General features: G+C 32.0%; 1 protein-coding gene, 2 long non-coding RNA genes and 2 pseudogenes across 4 annotated transcripts; 1 reads left to right on the top strand and 4 right to left on the bottom strand.

Annotated features, from left to right (window-relative positions):
• Positions 1-936: 936 nt before the first annotated feature.
• Positions 937-7,210, bottom strand: LOC111306667 (ATP sulfurylase 1, chloroplastic-like; annotated as a pseudogene).
• A 1,742-nt stretch (positions 7,211-8,952) lies between these two features.
• On the bottom strand, positions 8,953-12,388 carry LOC149512636 (uncharacterized). The gene is made up of 3 exons (XR_016332045.1): positions 11,912-12,388; positions 11,192-11,274; positions 8,953-9,555 (listed from the first exon to the last, which is right to left on the bottom strand). It is a non-coding gene; the product is annotated as an uncharacterized LOC149512636 (long non-coding RNA).
• A 545-nt stretch (positions 12,389-12,933) lies between these two features.
• LOC149512635 (uncharacterized) lies at positions 12,934-13,909 on the bottom strand (annotated as a pseudogene).
• Positions 13,910-15,403: 1,494 nt separating this feature from the next.
• On the top strand, positions 15,404-17,217 carry LOC149512634 (uncharacterized). Its single transcript, XR_016332132.1, has 2 exons — positions 15,404-15,528; positions 16,916-17,217. It is a non-coding gene; the product is annotated as an uncharacterized LOC149512634 (long non-coding RNA).
• Positions 17,218-18,163: 946 nt separating this feature from the next.
• LOC111307355 (pentatricopeptide repeat-containing protein At5g43790) lies at positions 18,164-20,202 on the bottom strand. 2 transcript variants are annotated; one of them, XM_022905363.2, is made up of 2 exons: positions 18,527-20,202; positions 18,164-18,448 (listed from the first exon to the last, which is right to left on the bottom strand). In XM_022905363.2, the coding sequence occupies exons 1-2, from the start codon at positions 20,128-20,130 to the stop codon at positions 18,328-18,330; spliced, it is 1,725 nt and encodes a 574-aa protein (XP_022761098.2). In that variant the 5' UTR covers positions 20,131-20,202; the 3' UTR covers positions 18,164-18,327. The 2 variants fall into 2 exon arrangements, with proteins under 2 accessions (XP_022761098.2, XP_089608105.1); XM_089751979.1 differs by having other exon boundaries at positions 18,164-20,196.
• Between the last annotated feature and the right edge of the window lie 487 nt (positions 20,203-20,689).

Raw genomic sequence — 20,689 nt, 5'->3', positions numbered from 1 at the left:
CAATCATCGAAGAAAGTCAAATTTCACGCCAAAATCACACAAACAAGTTCTAGATTCATTTGCCCATGACAAAAACCCCTATAAGGTGCCTTTTTTTTTTTTTTTTTAAGTTGTGCTTCATTTATTCAAAGAAAAGCAGGAATCTGCTACAATCCAACTACAATACAACTACAATTAGTATACACTAACATTCATTATTTGCATAGCAGTCAACATATTGGTGTTAATATTTCAAGCTTCACACAAATTCTTATTCATTGAGTCCGCAGCAACCGAGTGTAGGCCTTCTTATAGATTCTTGATATCTTCCCTACCTCTGTACAACTTGAGGTTCTTTTCTCTCCATGCCTGATATATACAATCACTCCAATCAATTCGAAAAATGACTGGGATCAACACTTCCCTTTCGTCTTGCTTTCTGCCCACCTAAACTCTGCAGCCCATTCACCTATCCATCTTACCATATTGATTTTGTGAACGCGCATTCAAAATACAAATGATCCCTGGATTCATTGCCATTCCTGCATAAACAGCATTGCTCATCCACCTCCATTCCCCATGCGCTTAGTCTATCCTTGGCTAAGAGCCTGTTTAGGATTGCCATCAATGCAATCGATTAGTGTTTTGATATATGATGCTGGAATCATATCAACTTATGCCATTCCACCATCCCTTGCTTTGGCCTAATCTCAATTTACACTGCCTTAGCTGAATGGCAGTTCCCAGGAATAGACCATACTTCAACACCATTGTCTTGCCTCAAAAATTGTTATGCTGTGTGCCTTAGCTGAAACAGTTTTCTCCAAGTCCAGCTGCTCCCTTGCAGTGAAGAAACCTGCCAGTACTTCTAGCTTTCAGCATTTTTCATTCCCCCCCCCCCCCCCCCCTTTTTTTTTCTTTTATAATTGATAAGTAAATGAAGATAACAAACCCCCTTTTTGGAAAACTAAAATAGTTTACAGAAAGTACGAGAATCCTTGAAACATCTCCCACAATCCATGTTCTTCATAAGAGCACAACCACGCGATATATTCATAAGAACACAACCACGCGATATATTACTATGTGCCCTCATGCTCAAGGCCAAGGGCAACAATGCTGGATGCCTTAACGGGCATCGCAATTACAGGGTGGCAATTTCATGTCTCCATAACAGTGCGTCTCGCCGTTCTATTGAAGAGATCCGGACAGGGCAACTTTACAAGATTCGGACCACAAATTGGAGATAAATAGTGTTATGGTTTCTCCCAATCAGATAGCAATAGATTATGATACAGGAAATTCATCTAAGCAGGAATAGATTCAGGAATTCTGCCATTGTCTGATGGTGTTAAGCAGTCGTAGTACTCGACCAGAACATCCCAGCCACCAGGGCACATAAATCCATCAGGAGGGTTCTCTTTGTTCTTTGCCAGTGTCCGCATCTGCAAAATGCAAGCACCCATTTTTTAGACAAATTTGTTCGAAAACAACCAAACATTGAAATCAAAATCTTTTCTTTCTCACTCATGTTTATATTTCTACCAGATGTTAGAATCTAGTCAGTAGTAATAATAGGAAAAAGAAGATACATTTGTGCCTGATATGAAGAGGAAGTCTTGAGCCCTCGAGGGATCAAAGAAAGCCATTTTACCTTGGGTCTTATCATATGCTGCAACCTTCAATCAAAACACATTAATATTGAACGGGATTTCAAATTTTATGCCACAAGTAGCATCATTGTACCAGAAAATAACAATGAGACTGAATGCTTGTTATACCCTCAAAGGAAGGATGTTCAGCCGCTCAAGTCCTGGAGCCATGCTCAAGACCTTTTTCCCATGATCAGCGTCATACAAATCTCTCTTCTCGACTGGATGGCCCATGCCAGCTGGGTCTCTACCAACAATGTAAAAATTGGCTCCAGCATTAATCCGAGCCTTAGCATGCCACTGCACTTCAGTTGGGCCAGCATAGTGCATAGGAGATGGGAATATAGAGACCACAGTTGTTTCAGGATCAAGAACACCATCCTCAAGCACCTGATTAACATATTTATCATCAAACTTTCAGGCATTTGAATGTAAAGTTACACAGCAAATATATAACCTTTTTCATACAGCAACGGTTTTCAAGGGAATTATGTGTGGACCTGAATAAGCAAAGTAACAGACTCTGGTCTGCAGAACCTATGTTTCTCTCAGTTTTCCCTTCTCACCAAAGAGGGGGTCAGAAAACCTATGAAAGGATCATAAGAGACAGTGAGAATTTTTAAGATTGAATGGTGGACTTAGGTGAATAAGGTTCTTACTATTGTACGCGAGATATGCATGGCTAAAATGAAAATTTTATATATATATATATATATATATATAAATAGAAAAGAAGTTTGGTATAGAAACTGCAGCCATTAAAATCCAGGTTGCTGGGCTTTCAGGCCCCCTCCATATGGTATCGCAAACAAAGCAACCCCACATGGAGTAAAATGACAATGGATTGAAAAGGCTGCATAAATACCTTCTCATGTTGCTTCATTTGCCAACTAAGAGGAACATCATGTGCCTTGTGTAGCCTCCCAATGGATGAAGCAAAAGTATGGGATTCTTGTAGCCCATCTCAAGAAGCAGACAGCGAGTATTAGTCATTAGCAAAGCATGGCCATTGTGAACAGGATTCCTCAGCTGGAAAGCAAACACGGCATCAGCATTGCCCCTTTCGAACTCTTGCCATAGTTCCACAGGTGACAACCGATAAAGATCAAGACCATCATTGACCTTGATCGGTTCTATAAACTCCAATTAGCCAATTTCCAGCATTTATTATTGTTTCTTCAACATATGGTAAAGGTAAACCAAGGGCAGTAGTTCCCCAAGTCCTTGCTATCCTTTCTTCCTTGGGGTGCTGGTAAATCTCAATGCTGAAACAATCCAGCAATTAAGCAAAGAATAAGACTCTTAATTGAATTTCACAAAAATACACCTATGGTTCATGAACTATAAAAGAATTCCAAGATAACTCAGTGAAATCTCATGCAAATTGTTCAAGTCATAGAAAGTTTATATTATATGAACCGTGTTTCCCTGCTTCTGATTCAACTGTGGTCTCCCAAGAATTGAAACAACATATAGTCAGTGCAAAAACCTTAAGGTTTTTCATTTTGATAAGAAAACTCACTCTGAATTCAAAACCCAGATAATAAGATGACCCACATTCAACAAGTTTCAATTATACAACTTTTCTAAATTCAAATAATTCCCATCCCCTAGTTTTGTACCAAGGACCTAGGAAAACGCTGCCTTCACCAAGTATCATATGAGGTTTACACAAGCTAAGGGCTGCACCACACCACCTTCTTCCCTGTACCATTCCCCAACCCCAATTTCATTGAACATCAGCAACAAGCCGGGGCACTTTCTAATCTAGAATACGGTATGATATGAAAGCATATCAAAGTGATCTATCAACTCACCTGTTTATACATCAGATTTGAGGAATGATGAAAATTCATATTGGGCATTATTCAGGGGGCAACAAAAAAATGAAAAAAAAAAAAAAAACCACTGATAGAACATGAACCTGAAAGTATCTAAAATGAACAAATCAACCGCAATTAACAATAACAGCTTCTACTTCCCCATTTCTACTCCATCCTCGTTTCTTTCATTTTTATTTTATTTAAAACTCTCTAACATAAGCTTCTCTTGCAACAAATGGAAATAATGCTCAATTACATACTTCAATGATTCTTACATACCGTACCAGCTAACATTAAATAACTCATACAAATATACAATGTGCTATTAAGGCTTAGAAGAAACAAAAATATTCCACAAGTCATATTTCATTCTTTTTACCAACATTTTCATAATGCAAAAATAAAATTAGAAAAATAAAGATACGAGAGCACTCTTTTCTAATATTTCATAAATGATCTAAAATAGTAAAATCAAAAGTAGAACTAAACATTAATCATTTTGTTTCTTTCATTTTCTTTCTCTTTCTTCCCTTCCCAACCACCGCTAGTCAATTTTAACCTTCATTTTTTTTCAAAAAGCAATACAATGAACTAAATCTTGCAGCGTAAAATTGAAACGTAATATCTTTAAGCTTCAATTTTGAAAATCAATTGTTTATTCAAATGCTAAAGAATTACACGTAAAATTTCAAAAATCTTAACGTAGCAAGTTGAATTAAATTGAAAAGAAATCAGCAACCTTTTTTTTCATAATAAAGGAAAGTCCAACAAAACTAGGAAAAAAAAACCACAAAAATAATTACATCAACCAAACAAAACGTCAAGAACCCATATAAACTTGTATGAAAAAAAATATTCCTTTAAACAGCAAACTAGGGTGTTGAACTGAACGAAAATATTAAAGGGAAAAGGAATAAAGTGCAGTTCTCATTGCATAATAATTACTATATTACGAGTTTATCAACTTACTCGGTTAGGATGGCGACCAGCTTATCATCAGAGTCAACGAGCGCGACTATGTTGGACTCACGGATACTCCCCTTTTGAGAATCATCAATAGCCAAGACAATCGGCACCGACATATTGACGAAGGAACCATCTGTAGTCGGAGCGAGTTAAAATAAAGAGTTTGGAGGAACTCGGATTCCCTCATGAACCCGGTGGGCGGGCTAGCCCAGCCTTCACTCAAAACGTGCACCCATTGCACGTCGATCCTAGTCAGTTTCACCCTGGGCGATAAAGCCGCTTCCCGCTTCTTAAACTCCCTCTCCGACTCCGCCACGTGGAGGTCCACGAGTTTCCCTCCGTCCGGCTCTATCAACCGGGGCTCGGATAGAGAAGCGTTTGGGCGGGAGTTCCTCGGTGCGTATAATTCGATTTTAATAGAATTAATTTAATTCGATTAATCAATTCGATTATTAAATTAATTTTAATTAATTAATAAATTTTTTTAAAAATTTTGTTTAATTAATTAATTTGATTAAAAAATTAAATTAATCAAAATTTAACATAATATAAATATAAAATATATTGAATAAATTATTTAATTTTATAATTTGTTAAAATTTTTTATATAATATTTTAATATTTTAATATTTTATTAGATAATTTTATTTAATCTATTTAAAATATAAAAAATTTAAAATATAATTTAATTTAAATATATTTATTATTTAATTAATCAAAAAATTAATCAAATCAATCAAATTTAATTCGATCGATTAATTTTTAAATTCATAAATTTGATTATATTAATAAAAATAAAATTATTTTATTTTATTTTAAATAATTTGATTCAAAATTAATTTAATCGATTGAATAATCACTCTTTTTTAAGTATTTCGTGTTTGAAAGAGGGAAACATAGAGTTTGAAGGAAGGGACAAAATGGGTATTCAAGGATTTGTGCAAAGACTTGGACCGAAACGAAATAGGGATGAAAATGGTTGAAGTCATTGGAAGAGCAAATAAGAGACCCAAACCGTTTTGATTCTGCTTTCTTCTTCTGCCTCTTCTTGGTTTGGCTTTTGAGAGATTGTTTAGTTACTTTGAGTAAAATATTAAGAGTAATAGTAAATGCTCTCCATTTTTATTTTCATATATATTTTTATTTTAAATGAAATTATTTAATTTATTATCATTTTCACACAAATTTTTGAAAATAAATTTTTTAAAAATTATAAATTTTTCAAAAATAAAATTTTAAAAACCTTTTAAAACTTTCAAAAATAAATTTTTGAAAACCTTTAAAATCTTTAGAAAAAAATTTTTGAAAGATTTTAAAGGTTTTGTAACATTCATTGTTGAAAACTTTTAAAGTTTTTTAAAAATTTATTTCTAGAAAATTTCAATCACACAAAAATATTTCAACAAGAAATTATACAAAATTAAACATAAAATCAAATAAAAAAGTAAAAAGAACAAATGATTTATTTTTATTTTTTATTTAAAATGTGTGAAATTTCTTTTAAATTTGATTTAATTGGATTTAAAATCATTTAAAATTTTTGGTTAAAAAGAAAGAAAAGAGATAGGGTGTGAGAGAAAGAGAGATAAAGTATTTGGATTTTTTAGTAAAATTAAATTTTAAGCGTAAAAAATTGAAAGTTAAAAATAGAGGAGTAATTAAATAATTTTGTTTATAAAGATTTTTAAAAAAAATTTAAAAAGGTGAAGACAAAAAGTTAGATAGCATTTAACAACACTCCAATATTAACGGAGGAATGAGAGAGTGGGGTAGAGTTCGAACGGTGGGAATATAAAAAAATAATCTGGATTTAGCTGTTTTTTTTTTTTTTTTTATTTATTATTATTATTATTATTATTATTATATCATGAAGATAAAATTTTAAATTAAATCTTTGATATTTCTTCAAGTATTTTTAATCATTGGATTAAAGGTTGGGAATTTTAATTTAATCTTTGGTATTTGGTTTGGATAAGAAACTAGGAGACAAGGACAGTTGAGATGATTATGTTTATGTTAATCATGATTAAGGAAGACCACAGGTTGAAACGGTTTTCATTCTATCTGATTTTTTTATATTTATAATGGAATTGAATTTGATATTAAAATATTATTTTTTATATTTGATTTAATTTGTATATTTATAAATTGTATTTGATTTGTTTTTATTTAAAATTAATTTAATCATTTTAATTTAATATAATATTTATGAATTGTTAATAATAAAATTATTATTTATGAATTATTTATGAATTGTTTTTATTTATTTATTAAACTTAATAGATAATTTAAAATAATATTTTGATAATAGTTTAACAAGTGAAACAAATATAAACAGGATATATTTCGCTCACTTATGTTCGTAAATAAATTTATTTAATGTTAATAAATAAATTTAATAAATATTTTTTTTTATATATATATTTTTTATAAGATAGATTACATTATAATTAAATATCTTTTAAACAAAATTTCAATCACAATTGAATATTAATACATTAAAAATATATTTAACATATATTAAAAATCTTTCATAATATTTTTAAAATATTATTATAAATCGTACCGAGTGATTTGTAAAGCTCTAATTGCAATAAATCATAATTTACTAAAACTAAAACTCCCACACCTATGCTAATTGACATGTCGTCTGCTGCAATTGGAGAGATTGTCAAGGTTAATGTCTTCCCTCGCAAGTATGTCGGATAAGTAGAGTAGATGGATTGAAGGTTTCATGGGTAGTTAGAAAATTTTAAAAAAAAAAAAAAATCCCACGTGATACCAGTACATCGCATTATTGTTGCTGAAAAAGGCACAGGGTTGTGGCTGCTTGATAACTCTGGAGTTGGGTCAGACTCTCCACCCTATCGACGCATGGTAAAATTAAGAAAAAAAAAGAATAAATATTTGATAATTTTGATTTAGGGTGGATCCTAAATGGCGAAACTGATGTTTTTGAATAAACTAGATTGTATTTTCAACAACATTTAAAAAGGATTTCATAGTCACCAGAATCCCAAAGATCATGCGGATGGAACGGAACTCGATAAACATTACTACTATTCTGAAAAAATTAATTACTCTGATCAGACTGCCAAAAGCTTGTTCGATGTGGGCATCTGCAAATTCCATTTTGCCATGCATGTGTTAAAAATGAGTGCGGTATGGGCTGAAAGATCCTCAGCTGTGTGATAAAACGTAAAACAGGATACAATGTAAAAATAATTTAAAAAATAAAAATAACATAATTTAAAATTTTAACAAAAATTATATATGAATTTAATAAAATTTAAAAATATATTTTATATTTTTATATTAATACAAATTATAATACATAATTTTTATATAAAATATAATATAAATATACAAATTATTAATATTTTATATAATAAAAATATATAAATCGTCAATTAATTTTATAGGTAAACATATAAATTTACGGAATTGACTCTGCCCACGTTGGAAATGTGGTGGTAGCAGGTATGGAGTATCCTTTTTTCTGTCTTTTTCTCTTTACAGAGGAAGCAATGAGCTCTATCATGGTGAATGCCTGTGAGTGGCATCGATCGATCAGTCATGACCACGCCAGGACCCAGCCAAGCAGCAGCCAGGGAACCAATATTTATTTATCTGTTCTTCCAATCAGGTTTCCTATAAATATATATATATATATATTATTTTTTTGGTTTCAGGTTTCCTATACTTTAAATGCTGGATGCAGCAGAAACAAATTATTTCCCTTCAGATTAGAAGCATGCATTACGACCTCTTTGTTAAGAAAAAGTAGACAAAGAGTTTTCAAGCTTTAACAATTACTAATTTATTGCCAAAAGCCGATATCAAAATGTAGACTGATCCTCCTTTATTTATTTCATATTGATACCTGCCAATAATTTCAGTGGACATGATGAACACAAGATGTGGAGGGTCCCCAAAGATTTAATGTGGAAAGTTGGTGCATCATAGGATCTAGTTGGACAAATGCCACTACATTTGCTGCAGAGTCTCACTCTTTAGCTGAAACTAGAGGGAAAACCCTCGAGATGCTTTTAGTGATTCTTGGGAAAGTGAATAATGCATAGTAAATTAATAAATATAATTCAAATGCATATTCAGAAACTTAGAAAGAAAAGTGAACTTTACAAAAGAATTTAAGAAAAAAATTGATATACTTTCACAGGAAAGTGGCATTAAAAGAACATAAAAATCTTCATATTCATTCATAATGTAGACCTACAATGATAATAAATATTATTTATCGAGCAACAAAAAAATAATTTCTAGATTACCAAATTTTTACTAAGATTGAAACTTGTTTGAAGGTGTTGTAGTGACTCTATCACTGTCATTAGTTCTTTGTTAACCTGCCATGAGAACAAATGTCATCAGGAGAAATTTGTGGCTGCAATTTAGTATTGGCATAAAAGAACAATGCTAGCATCATTCAATATGTTTGTATTGCAAAACTCAATTCTATTAGATCCATTAACCAGACTTCTTAAATAAATATTCTATATTATTAAAATCAAAAAGTATCTTGAATAAAGAGCTCCCCTTAAAACACTTTAGCATAGATGAAATTCACATGTTACGTGTAATGCGCTCTCCAATATATCAAGACTACACGTGACATAGCCTCTAATGCCTGAGGATTCTGAAGAAATTCAGTCAGATCATTTGAACAAGAAGGGCATTTAATTATGTTCTTCCGTGCTTAAAGTGTTCTCCTGCCTTCACATGTCCCCGGTCTGGTGAAACTTTGACCAGCAAAAGCAGCCTCTAAACGTGTTTTGCAAAAATGGTGAGCACAATGGGTTATAAGTGGTGAAGTCACCATATCCCTACAAATTTGGCAGCCAAACTCTACATGGCCAAGCACCTATCAGCAAGAATAGCTTCATTAGTAATATTTATTCAATACCATAATAGTGAAAGAATCATATGATATTGAGATCAACATAACAGAAAATGTTTGTAACTATGGAAATGATTAGAATAAAACCTTTGAGAAGTTTTTCTCTAATAGACAATGTTCTTTTAGCTCTCCTCATTTTCTTCCCTTCTACAATATTTCCATCATCCATTTGTTTTCTACAGGAAGGAGCCAGGTTCTTCCATATCCAGCAAATGTTTACCTATTGAGAAGCAAAAGTTCGCTGGCATCAGTTGCATTCTTCTTCAATTCTTTCACTGGTCTAATTACTTCACCAAGTAATGTGGCTTTATCCATTTACAATGAGCAATTGAACAGCAGGGTTAAAGATGGATCATGAAATTACTATCAACTCTAAAACATCTTTTGACTTTTGTAGAAAAATAAATAGGATGCTAGTCTCGCCAATAGCAAACTAACCAATCAAATTATTGGTTCCAACTACCATTATATTCTTCTAACAGACCTGTCCACTTAAGCAAGTAGCAATACAACCAAGATAATTCTTCTTAAAGCGTAGTCTCCAACCAGGGATAGATAATTCCTCAACTATGAAAACATGCCATATAGACTCAGATAAATCAGCTATAGTAGGAATCAGATCAAACCAGTAACTACCTGGTATATGATGCATAGACTTTGATCCAGAAAACAACATAGATGAATCTTTTGACTTAGTTAATTATTAAAAAAATCATTGACAAATAGAGAAGAGCAACAAAAAAAGCAAGTAATATAAGGACCTTTCTAATTATCCTAGATGTCTAATTCTTGCTTACGTTCCAACCATAATATAAAATCACATTACTCTGCTAACCAACACATATCTATGTATGCCTCATATAATTAGTTAATATATTGAAGAAATAGGCCACACGAGGGTCCACAATAGAAGAACAGTTGTTACATTGCTCCACCAATCCAATCATTATCACCATAGTCACTTTTGAATCTCTTTATTATGGTTTTCTATTGTTCCTTTTAAGCAACTTTTACATATTTTTCTATTGTTCATATGCATCATCTACTCTTTTAAGTTTATGCACTTAGAAGCCAGCTCTCCTTCTGGAATGTTTCAAGTCATAATTATTGTACCATGGATTAATGTAAAAGATTATTCAACATTGGATAAAATGGAATAAAAGAACTTATTTCTTTGTTTTAAGATATTTCAAATGATTGAATTCAAGACTAAAATTCAATTTTTTGACATACATTTTCAGGTGCAAGAGAATTTTGGTCATCTGTTAGACTCAAAACTAGGAAGGAAAGGTTCCATAACAGCATTTTGCATCTTAAATGCCTTCTTTGGTTGCCTTAAATCATTAGTCTCAAACTACTTCACATATCTTTTACTCCGCTTTGTAAAGTACTTGAAATTGCATTTTGACTTGCTTTCAGAATCTGGCAATAGAAAACAAATATACCACACTTTGATTAAGGGAGACAGTAACACCTTTATACTTGCAAAAAAGGCTTTTTTTTTAACTATGAAGTCAGAGATCTAACTTTGAGGTTAAAAATAAGCAAATTTATCATGAAGTAAACAATGATGATATGAGAGATCCTCACTATTCAATCAGATGCTTCGTACCGTCTAAGGTATTTCTGAGCAGCATTGCAATGGTCATTAGGCCAATACCAACTGAACTTCACTATATCCCCGTTAAAACAAAAATTTTGAGCAATAAGAAACTTTTCATAATCTCGACAACCAAATATTAATATTTCAGTCTTGGATGGAATAATTATTAAATTGCCAATACATAACACATCCAAATATAAGCAAAAAGAATAAACAACTAAATCCAAATGAGTGATTAATATTATTTACTTACCTCCTCGGCATAAAGACCACTAAACACTACAATCATTTCATGAGCCAAATTTGACCACATAGCCTGTCTCTACACTGCTGTATCTGCATTTTTAAAAAAATCTCCTCCGTTCAAGTGCTATTCTATCCTATTTAAAAATAAGCACGTTATTCCATTGCTATGGAAGGTTTAATAAAAAAACATTTCGAAATTAATGCTGAAACTATACATGAAATGAACTGTGCTATGAGAAAAATAAAACACAAAAAAATGAAGTACAGACCTAATATAAAGAACTATAATTGTACTTCACATGAAAAGTCTATAGAATAGCACTACCTTTGTTACAGGAAGTAGTGCAGCAGCATGTGAAAATGCAACATCAATTAATGCCGCGGGCAATGGGTTAGAAGCAACATCTACCACAAAAGTCCTTCTATGAATATCTCTCAACGCATGCAATGAAAGTTTCCATAAAAGTTCAACAAATCTACAGCAAAAAACGCGAGAAAACCTAATGTGAAGATGAATTAACAAATTTCAACAGCAAAGAAAACCTACTCATAAATAAAAAGATTCAAACTTTTTGAATATTACATTGACCATTAGTGCCAAAATATAGAAAAAAACTTTAATGAGCCAAATGCAAATAGAACTAAGTAAAAGAAACAAGCTAATTAATACACTTTCTTATTTTGCTTAACTTTCTTGAATTTTCTTTGCAACCAAATAGTTATTTACCTGAATGGGCAGACTATTCCAAGATTGTTTTCTACCACTAATAACTATGAAGGCAGGGATAGGAACTCCAATTTGCATGTCGAGGATAACAATCTCAGTTACAGCTCCGCTGGGGAAGTTGCATGCATGTCGAGATAAAGTGGGTGGCTCGCGATTTTCACACCTTTCATGGTAATTCCTATTGGATCTTCATATTTTTGTGGGGAAGCCACAGCGGCTGCGGTGAAGAAACGATGAATAACGGTTGTTGTATTGGTTTTTGTTAGGCTTTGACAAAGAATCTTCAAGGCCATTTTAAGGACACTTCTTCAATGTTTCTCTTGTGACTTTTTTTCCTTTCTTCCTTTTCAACAATCTTGCGTATAAATAATTAAATTCAACCCAAAAATCAACAACTTTGAAAATCCAAGCTATTAAAAGGAAAAAGAATGAGGACTATAAAAATCCTATAATTTAAGGCTCTGATATGAGCTAAAAACTAAGATCAAATAAATATGAAAATGAAAAAAAAAATGAGAGAGTGAGAGGAAGAGAAAATGTGGAGGAGAAAAGGGAGCATGAGATGAAAAGAAAAGGAGAAGCTTTGGAAAAGCTTTAATCTTTTTCTTTCCAAATTTATCCCCCAATTTTGTTTTATGACACTTAAGAGGTGTTGAACAAATCACAATTGGGATTGTTATTATATATAGTTATAGATTTTGGATAGTTCAGCCTGAATTGTAATGGAAAAAAAAGGAGACAATAACCTCATTTCTACCTGCACGTCTATGAAAAAAAAAAAAAGGATAATATCTTATATGACCTCTGAATTATTGTAATTTGTTATATTTGGTATCTAAATTAAAAAAATTACTAAATAGGTGCCTAAACTCTAAAATCATGTATCAATATAGGCTGAGAGTTAACTTCATTAACTGAATTGCTGACTTGACTGTTTTAACCAATAAAAAATCACCATTTAGACACAAAACCAGGACCCAAGGCTTTTTGTACTTGCTCTACCATACCACCCAAGGCTTTTTCTACTTGCTATACCATATTGCCCTTAAACCTGACACAAGATTACTCCTTGTAATCATGCCTTTCAATCCATTTTTCATCTCCTTCTTTCCTTTCAATACTGCTAATTCTTTATCCATAACTGATTTTCCTATCAAGCTAGCATCTGCATAACTACTATGAAAAGGATTTTCAATGCCTAACAAGAATGACTATTCCTTTGCAAATGAGCTAGAATTGGCTTTAAAAGGCAGTCTTTTACAATTAACCATATGGTTAACACAATCACTTATAGCAACTCTAAACAAATGATCTTGCAACAAGACACTTGAATTGGAATTTTGAGAGCCTTCCAAAAACGAGTTGTGCACTTTTAACTTTCTGATTTAGGAAATGATTAAAAGAAAAATTAGAAATTTGAGGCTAAAAAACAAGCCAAAAATTTCTCACCCTTTGGAAGATAAAGTAGAAGGTTGATAATATACTTCTGATGACTGTGGATTGAATACCAAGTTTTGGTGAAGAAGGTCCATTAAAGCTTTTTTAGAGTTTTCATGAACCCCTTCAGTTGATGCCAAGTGGTTGAATCAACTTCAAACTCCCTTCTTTGCAACTCTGCTTCAAAATTTAATTGTTGTATTTGTTTTTCAGTCCAACTATTTTCTAGTTACCCATATTTCTAAAAGTGGTAGTATCTATTGCATCTGGATGAGAAGCACATGCATCACCCGAAATATGCTAGCTAAGAGAGTGGTTACTAAAAGAACAAAGACCAAGTTGCTTGTCTGAGTGCATTTGGAGATGTTCAGCTAGATCTAGAGAATCTCATTGTCCACTTTCATGCCATGAGCAGCAGTAAGAAAAGTGGACCTACCAAATGTTGTCAGGCTGGGGTAAAAAATCCCTCGCTGCTGTAGCTCCTGCAAAGCATGATTCCTTTGAGATTGTTGAATTGCTCTTCAAAAGGTGAAAGCCTATGTTGGCAAAGATCTGAAGCATTCAATCCCACTAATTGAGCCTGCTGATGACTGCTAGGATTCCTGACAAACGGACTAACTTCTTCTACAGACGATGAACCAGCGAGTCACCTATCCGCCTCCCGTCCTAATTGCTGCATAATTTCCCAACCCAATGAATATGATCTCATCTGGATCCACTTTTCTTTAATGAATCTTCAACAGAACCTCCATATCTTCTTTCAACCATCTTGTTTTCTTCGTTTGTCATTGATTTAGTAAAGGTTGCAGATTAGTTTTCACAAGGTAACAGTTTCAATTTCACAAGCTTCCCGCTAACCTTTCACAAGCTTTGAATTTTGCTAAAATTTTAAAGAGTTCTTCGAATTTGAGGTTTAGGATTTGGACATTGAATTTGGAGTCTACGATTTAAGGGGGAATTATATTTTTTTTCAAAATATTTGACCACATCAGTAATCCTTGTCATATTTATATGTCATTTTGTGTCTAGATAATATATTTTTATTGGTTAAAATAGTCAAGTCAGTATCTAGGCTAACAGAATTAACTCTGGGATCAAATTGATATATGATTTCAGAGTTTAGATACTTATTTAACAATTTTTTTAATTTAAGTACCAAGTTCAATAATTTATAATAATTCAAGGGCCATATAGGATATTATCCCAAAAAAAAAGCTAGTTGAATTGTGCGACTACAACTCTCCACAAAAGTGTACTTAAAACGTTCATAATTCAATTTTAATTGAATTGAATGATTTAATTGATTTAATTTGTGATCTATTATTAAATTAATTTTAATAAATTATTGAAAATAAATTAAAAATTTTTGATTTTTGGATAATTTAATTTGAAAATCGAATTAACTTAATTAACCAAAATTTTAATCAAAATATTATAAAATTTATATATATAACTAAAAATATATAAAATTGTTCATTTCATTTTCAGTTGTTAGAGTTTTTAACTAGATATTTTGGAGTTTAAATATTTTTGTTAGATGATTTTATTTAATTTGTTTTATATATGAGAAATTAAGAAATTAAAATTTAATTAATATATTTTATTATTTGATTAATAAAAAAATTAATCAAATTAATTTTTATAATTAACCGGTTGAATAATTTCAATAAGTTAATTTTTAAAATTAGAAAATTAGACTCAATTAAATAAAATAATAGAATTTAATTAATTCAATTTTAAATAATTCAGTTTGAAATTAATCAAATTGATCAAATAAACACCTCTGATGAAAATATGTGGGTTGACATCTCAGGTCAAGTAAATTATTGCTTATTAACACAAAAGAAAAAGCATACTATATATATTTGTTAATAAATATTTTATAATATTATGTAATTTCGTTGTTAAATATAATATTAAAGATTATAATAATATTTAGGATTACAACATAATTACCGTATTTTTTAATTAGTGAGAATTTTTTATATATAAATAGAACGTCTCAGTATAATATTTTCTCAAACTAATTAATTTAGAATTTCTTCTTTACTATGTGGTTGACTTTTTTAAGGTAACCGGCCCCAAGCTATTAATAGGCAACTTAAAAAGGGTTCTGCCTTCTGGCGCCTCTCATCCGCTGGTTCGTCCGCCTTAAGTTGGGTTCATGGCAAAAATTTCAGGTTTCTTTCAAATTCTTAGTGATCATCTAATTCCTATGGGTCGTTTCTTTTATATTTTAAAGTAAGGTTCTAAATATTTTTATTAACAAAATAAAAAGTTAAACATCTCGTATATATATATATATATATATATATATATATAAATATATATCTGTTCAACTTTTCATATCAGACTAGTAAGAGAAAAATAATCTTTCAAATGGTTGATGCTTTTGATTATTTTGGTTTTTATGATGGGTAGACCCAATTTAGTTTTAAAGCAAAATTGCTTCCCTGCTTAATTTCTGGGGTCGTTGCTTAATTGGACATGAAATTGGATCACACACATAAAAAGTGAAAAAGTTTGAAAAAAAATCCTATAAATTAAAGGCAATAGTCAACATGCATGTAGGCTAGCACAAGCACACTGATCTTCAATACATACAAGGCATATGTAAATTATTTTCAAACAAATATTTAATTATGAATAACAAAGATGTTTTGGATCATCTTGACATTCAATGATCATTCAGTACATTTATCACTGAGTTAATTATGTTTAATTATCTATTGATTATGACTCAAATCTAAAAAATTTGGATAAAATTTTTAGACTTGCTCAAATATTGGTGGCAAAAGAAAAAAAAATTTGCAGAAAAGATGTTGCTTGTGTAAATGATACACAGCAACAATAACTAACAGATCATAGCAGCCTTAAGAGATTATAGCCAGCTAAACAAGTTAGAGCAAAGCTACAACAACCGTAGATCAAGGCAAATGCAGAATTTGAAACTCCTAAAGAAATGCTTGTACAATAATAATTTTTCTTTTAATTTCTAATCTACCTTTGAACCCCTACTCTTATAAGTTACTTCAAACCTGCAAGCTCTAAGCACCTAGCCGCTAACTCCAATAACATATCAATTGATTCAAAGGTAAGCCAACAATAAATTTTTAAATTTCAAGTTTGAGATTTCAAATAATCTTCCGAATTTTACACATATCTATAACATATTCACATCCGTGATCAACAATAGTCAAGGCTTTCAATTTCAAAAATATCTTTGCATTTACATGTATCAGAGCATACCTGCTTAACTACTATCTCGATCCAACCTTTTACATGACAGCATCAAACAATTTCTCTGCAAATCAACTACATGCTTACCCCACAGTAACACACCTAGTCCTGTTTCCATCAATGCCGCTGCCTAACGACCCTGAAATTGAGTTCCATGAACTTTCCTTCTTGGCAAATTCAACTAAATTTAACAGGGATAACTTCACAAAGCAATGATTAAAACAGCAGCTTTCACATTAGCTATGCTTTCCAAAATTCTATCTCTTGATGCATCACTTTTTGTTTATAACAAAGACTCCTTTCTTATCTGTTTCTTGGTTCATGTAGATTACTTGTTAGTCACAGGCAACAATACTGCAGCTATAAAATAGCTCCAACAGCAGCTAGCAAGAGATTTTCTCTTATAGATCTTGATCAGTTATACTACTCCCATGGCTACCAACATGAAATGGAAGCTCAAAAATGGCACTGGCATCATGGTTTGTTCTTGAAGAAGAACTCTTAGTCGACTATATCAGCCTTTAGTGGTTCTAAATCGGCAGGGATCTCCATGACTATGTGTCAATCTCAAAAATATGTCATATTTTTTATATTTAATAATAAAATAAATCCCAATAAATTCATATATCTATAGTTTGACAATTTCGATATTATTAAATTGGTCCAAATTTTCCTAACAAGCTAGAAAGATGATCAATGAATAGGAATGAGCATTAAGTTAGTTTGTTTGATGGTGGTAGGCACTAGGCAAACAAGAAGTTCCTAATAAAAGAGAAATTACATTCATACTCAAGTAAATCAAATAGATAAATCAATTAAGTTACTAATCAGCATATAAAATCAAGAAATTTGAAGATTGCAACATGGGTGCAATTTACATAGGTGAATTAGATGTGAGAATTGTAAGTATACGGTTTCTAAATAGTTACAGTAATTAATTCATGGGATGGGAGGAACATTTTATTAATATGATTAAATTTTTTAATAAACTGCAAAATATTAAACATGCCATTTTTTTTTGTTCCTAAAGGACTTAAAACCAATAATGACTGAAATATAAGTAGTTTTATTCAAGTAGCGATAAGTAAAGTGCTTTCCTAATTTATTAAAAAAAAAAAAACAATTTATGTATCTAGTTTTTATTTAGACATATGATTATTTAAACTCCTTGAAATTTCTGTATAAGAAAAAACTCTATATGTAATTTAATAATTCACTTTAGGTTGATAGAGTAGCAAAAGATAAGATTTAATAAGGTATGATCAAGTCCGGCTGGCAAGCAAGCCCATCCAAATGTTCGATGGAAAGCTTCTAGCGAATGCCAGGAGACGTGTACGTAGCTGGCCCCTGCTTCTCACTTCCACACACTTTCTTCCTGGTTATTTGGGAATGATCTCCACGAATTTTATGAGGACGAGGATGGATAACATGCCTGTTTTAATATACATTTTTATTTGATAACAAACAATATTGCCATAACCAAGGAAGAATGACGACCTTCTGCAACACTCAGCGGCCTATCCGTTTAGGAAGACATGAACAACCAAAAATGAAGGGAAAAAAAAAAAAAACTGATAAGTTCAAATGCTATGCACATCATTTTAGGCAATAGGCGAAGTTGAATGTACAATCAATAATCTATCTAAATAATCGTACAAAATGATGAATTGAAATCAAAGATACTTGGACTCTTATAACCAAGCTTTGCATTTCATGAAAGGAACACTCTTTCTCCACTGTCACCAATAATCCAAACAAGAACAAGTTCCATTTTTGAAGTGATGAAACCGGTTTCGATCTCTTACTATAATCTCTCTTCCATATACTACTGAAATAAGCTTAGTACTTTCATGGCAATCACTACAAATACGAAGATTGTTAATGATCCGAATAAGGGCAGTTGAATCAGAAGCAATCAGAGCAAATGCAATGGCTAACCTTTCGCTATGGTAAGTAAGGGCATCTTCTTTTTCCTCCTCATCTATGTCAAACAACACTTCTTTGGTTCTTGGCTTATGGCCATATTGCTGTAGCCTTCTGCCAACCTCTTCAAGCTTCAAATAAATTTCTCTTGTACAAGGGTGTGTCTTGTCTCCACTGAGGAATTCGTGCGTGGCACCATTAAGCTCAACTAAGCTACTGCCAGGCATTTTATGAATCCCATGATCTTTCATTAATTTTCTCACTCTTTTAACGTCTTCCCATCTATCAATGCTTGCATACATATTTGATAAAAGCACATAGTTCCCACTAGTTTCCGGCTCCAATTCTATTAACTGCTTCAATGCAACTTCCCCAACCTCCAAATTCCCATGAATCCTTGCTGCCCCAAGTAAAGACCTCCACAAAATGGCATTTGGTTTCATGGGCATTTCCCTGAGCTTTTCCTCAGCCTCCTGAACCCTCCCAGATCTACCTAAAAGGTCAATCAAGCACGCATAATGTTCGAGCTTTGGCTCCCTACCATAATCTTCTTTTATGGACTCGAAAATCTTGCAGCCCTTCTCTACTAACCCAACATGCGAGCAAGCACACATTGTAACAACAAATGTCACATCATCAGGAACTAACCCTTGAATCTTCATTTTCTCATAAAGTTCAAGTGCCCTATGACCATAACCATGAATAGCAAACCCTCCAATCATTGCATTGTAACATAATATGTCCCTTTCAGGTAATTGATCAAATAGCTGATATGCCAAGTCCAAACACCCACATTTTGAGTACATACTGATTAAAGCAGTACCCACATAGTAGTTTAACTTAATATTGCACTTTACTACAAAAACATGTGCCCATATGCCTTGGCTAAGAGCACCTAAATTTGCACATGCACCAATTACAGCCACCAGGGTAACTTCATTTGGCTTCACTAAAGAATTTTGCATCTCGTTGAATAAATATAATGCCTCCATTGGTAACCCACTGTCCTCACTGGAAACATTACTATTACTTACATAATAACTAGAACTATAACAACTTGCATAAGCAGATAAAACAGAATTCCACGTGGCTAAATCTGGGTCGCTAATTTGATCGAATAAATATCTAGCCACAAGCAATTTGCCACAATTAGCATAGAAATTAAGCAACGAGGTTTGAACAAAACTATCATATGGGGTTTCAAGGAATTTTAGGACATGGGCATGGAGGGCTAGCCCATGGTGCAGCCAAGGGTGAGAGCCACAAGCCTTGAAGAGAGATGGGTAAGTGTGGGAATTGGGTTTAATTGTTTTGTTACAAAGAATTCTTTCATAGAGGGAAAAGGCCAGGAGGGTGTGACTTTTCTGGTTAGTTGTTATTGAGGAAATGAGAGTGTTGAAAAGAAAAATTGTTGGGTTTGGAATTTTGTTAAAGATTGTGAGGGCATAGGATAAAGCTACAGTGGATGATAAGTAAAGGAGTTTACTGAGAGGGTAAGTATGGAGAGTGAGGCCAGTTGTTATCATTTGGGCATGGACTTGCTTGAGAGAGCAAAGTGTCTGGCATTTTGATAAATAGTTCAAGGTTGGGTGAGTGGCGATTGGATTTGAAGAATTCATCAGCTGTTAAACTTTGTAAATGGATGGCTCCAAGGCTTGGTGGCAAAAAATGAAATAGAGAGGGAATGGCCAATGACCGCTAAAAGCATGTATAACATGGTTACATTTAAATAGGGCATCTTGATGGGCTAGATTTAGGTTTTTAGGGCTACACTGTCCTGGAACTTAGCCTTATATTTTATTCAACTTCTGGTTACTCAATGAAGCCCAATGGATTCCCTTATCTGGGCTTTGAATCTCTTTCTATGTAATGGACAATAGATTGACTATAAGATTCAACCGATTTGGTTTTATGATTGAATTTGATTTGGGTATCCGAAATTGATTAAATTTAATTAAATTAATTTGATTAATTCAATTTTGATTTTTTTATTAAATAAATTGATTTAATTAGTTAATTTAGTTTATTTTTTAATTAATAATTAGTTGACTGAATCAATTAATTTTTTTAATAAAATTTTAAATATATTATATAATATTTTTATTTATATTTTTATGAATGACAAATATGATATTAATGATAAAATTATAAGATCAATTTTATTAAGTGAAAATTATT

The sequence above is a fragment of the Durio zibethinus genome, chromosome 22, assembly GCF_047325235.1.
Source record: "Durio zibethinus cultivar Kanyao isolate XHJ-2024 chromosome 22, ASM4732523v1, whole genome shotgun sequence".
Lineage (NCBI taxonomy): Eukaryota > Viridiplantae > Streptophyta > Magnoliopsida > Malvales > Malvaceae > Durio > Durio zibethinus.
The sequence above is the reverse complement of the archived record's forward strand: the minus strand, read 5'-3'. Positions and strand labels throughout refer to the sequence as shown.

Excerpts from the sequence above, each read along its gene's own strand:
- LOC111307355 (XM_089751979.1), bottom strand. The coding sequence starts at position 20,130 with ATGAATTCTTCAAATCCAATCGCCACTCACCCAACCTTGAACTATTTA.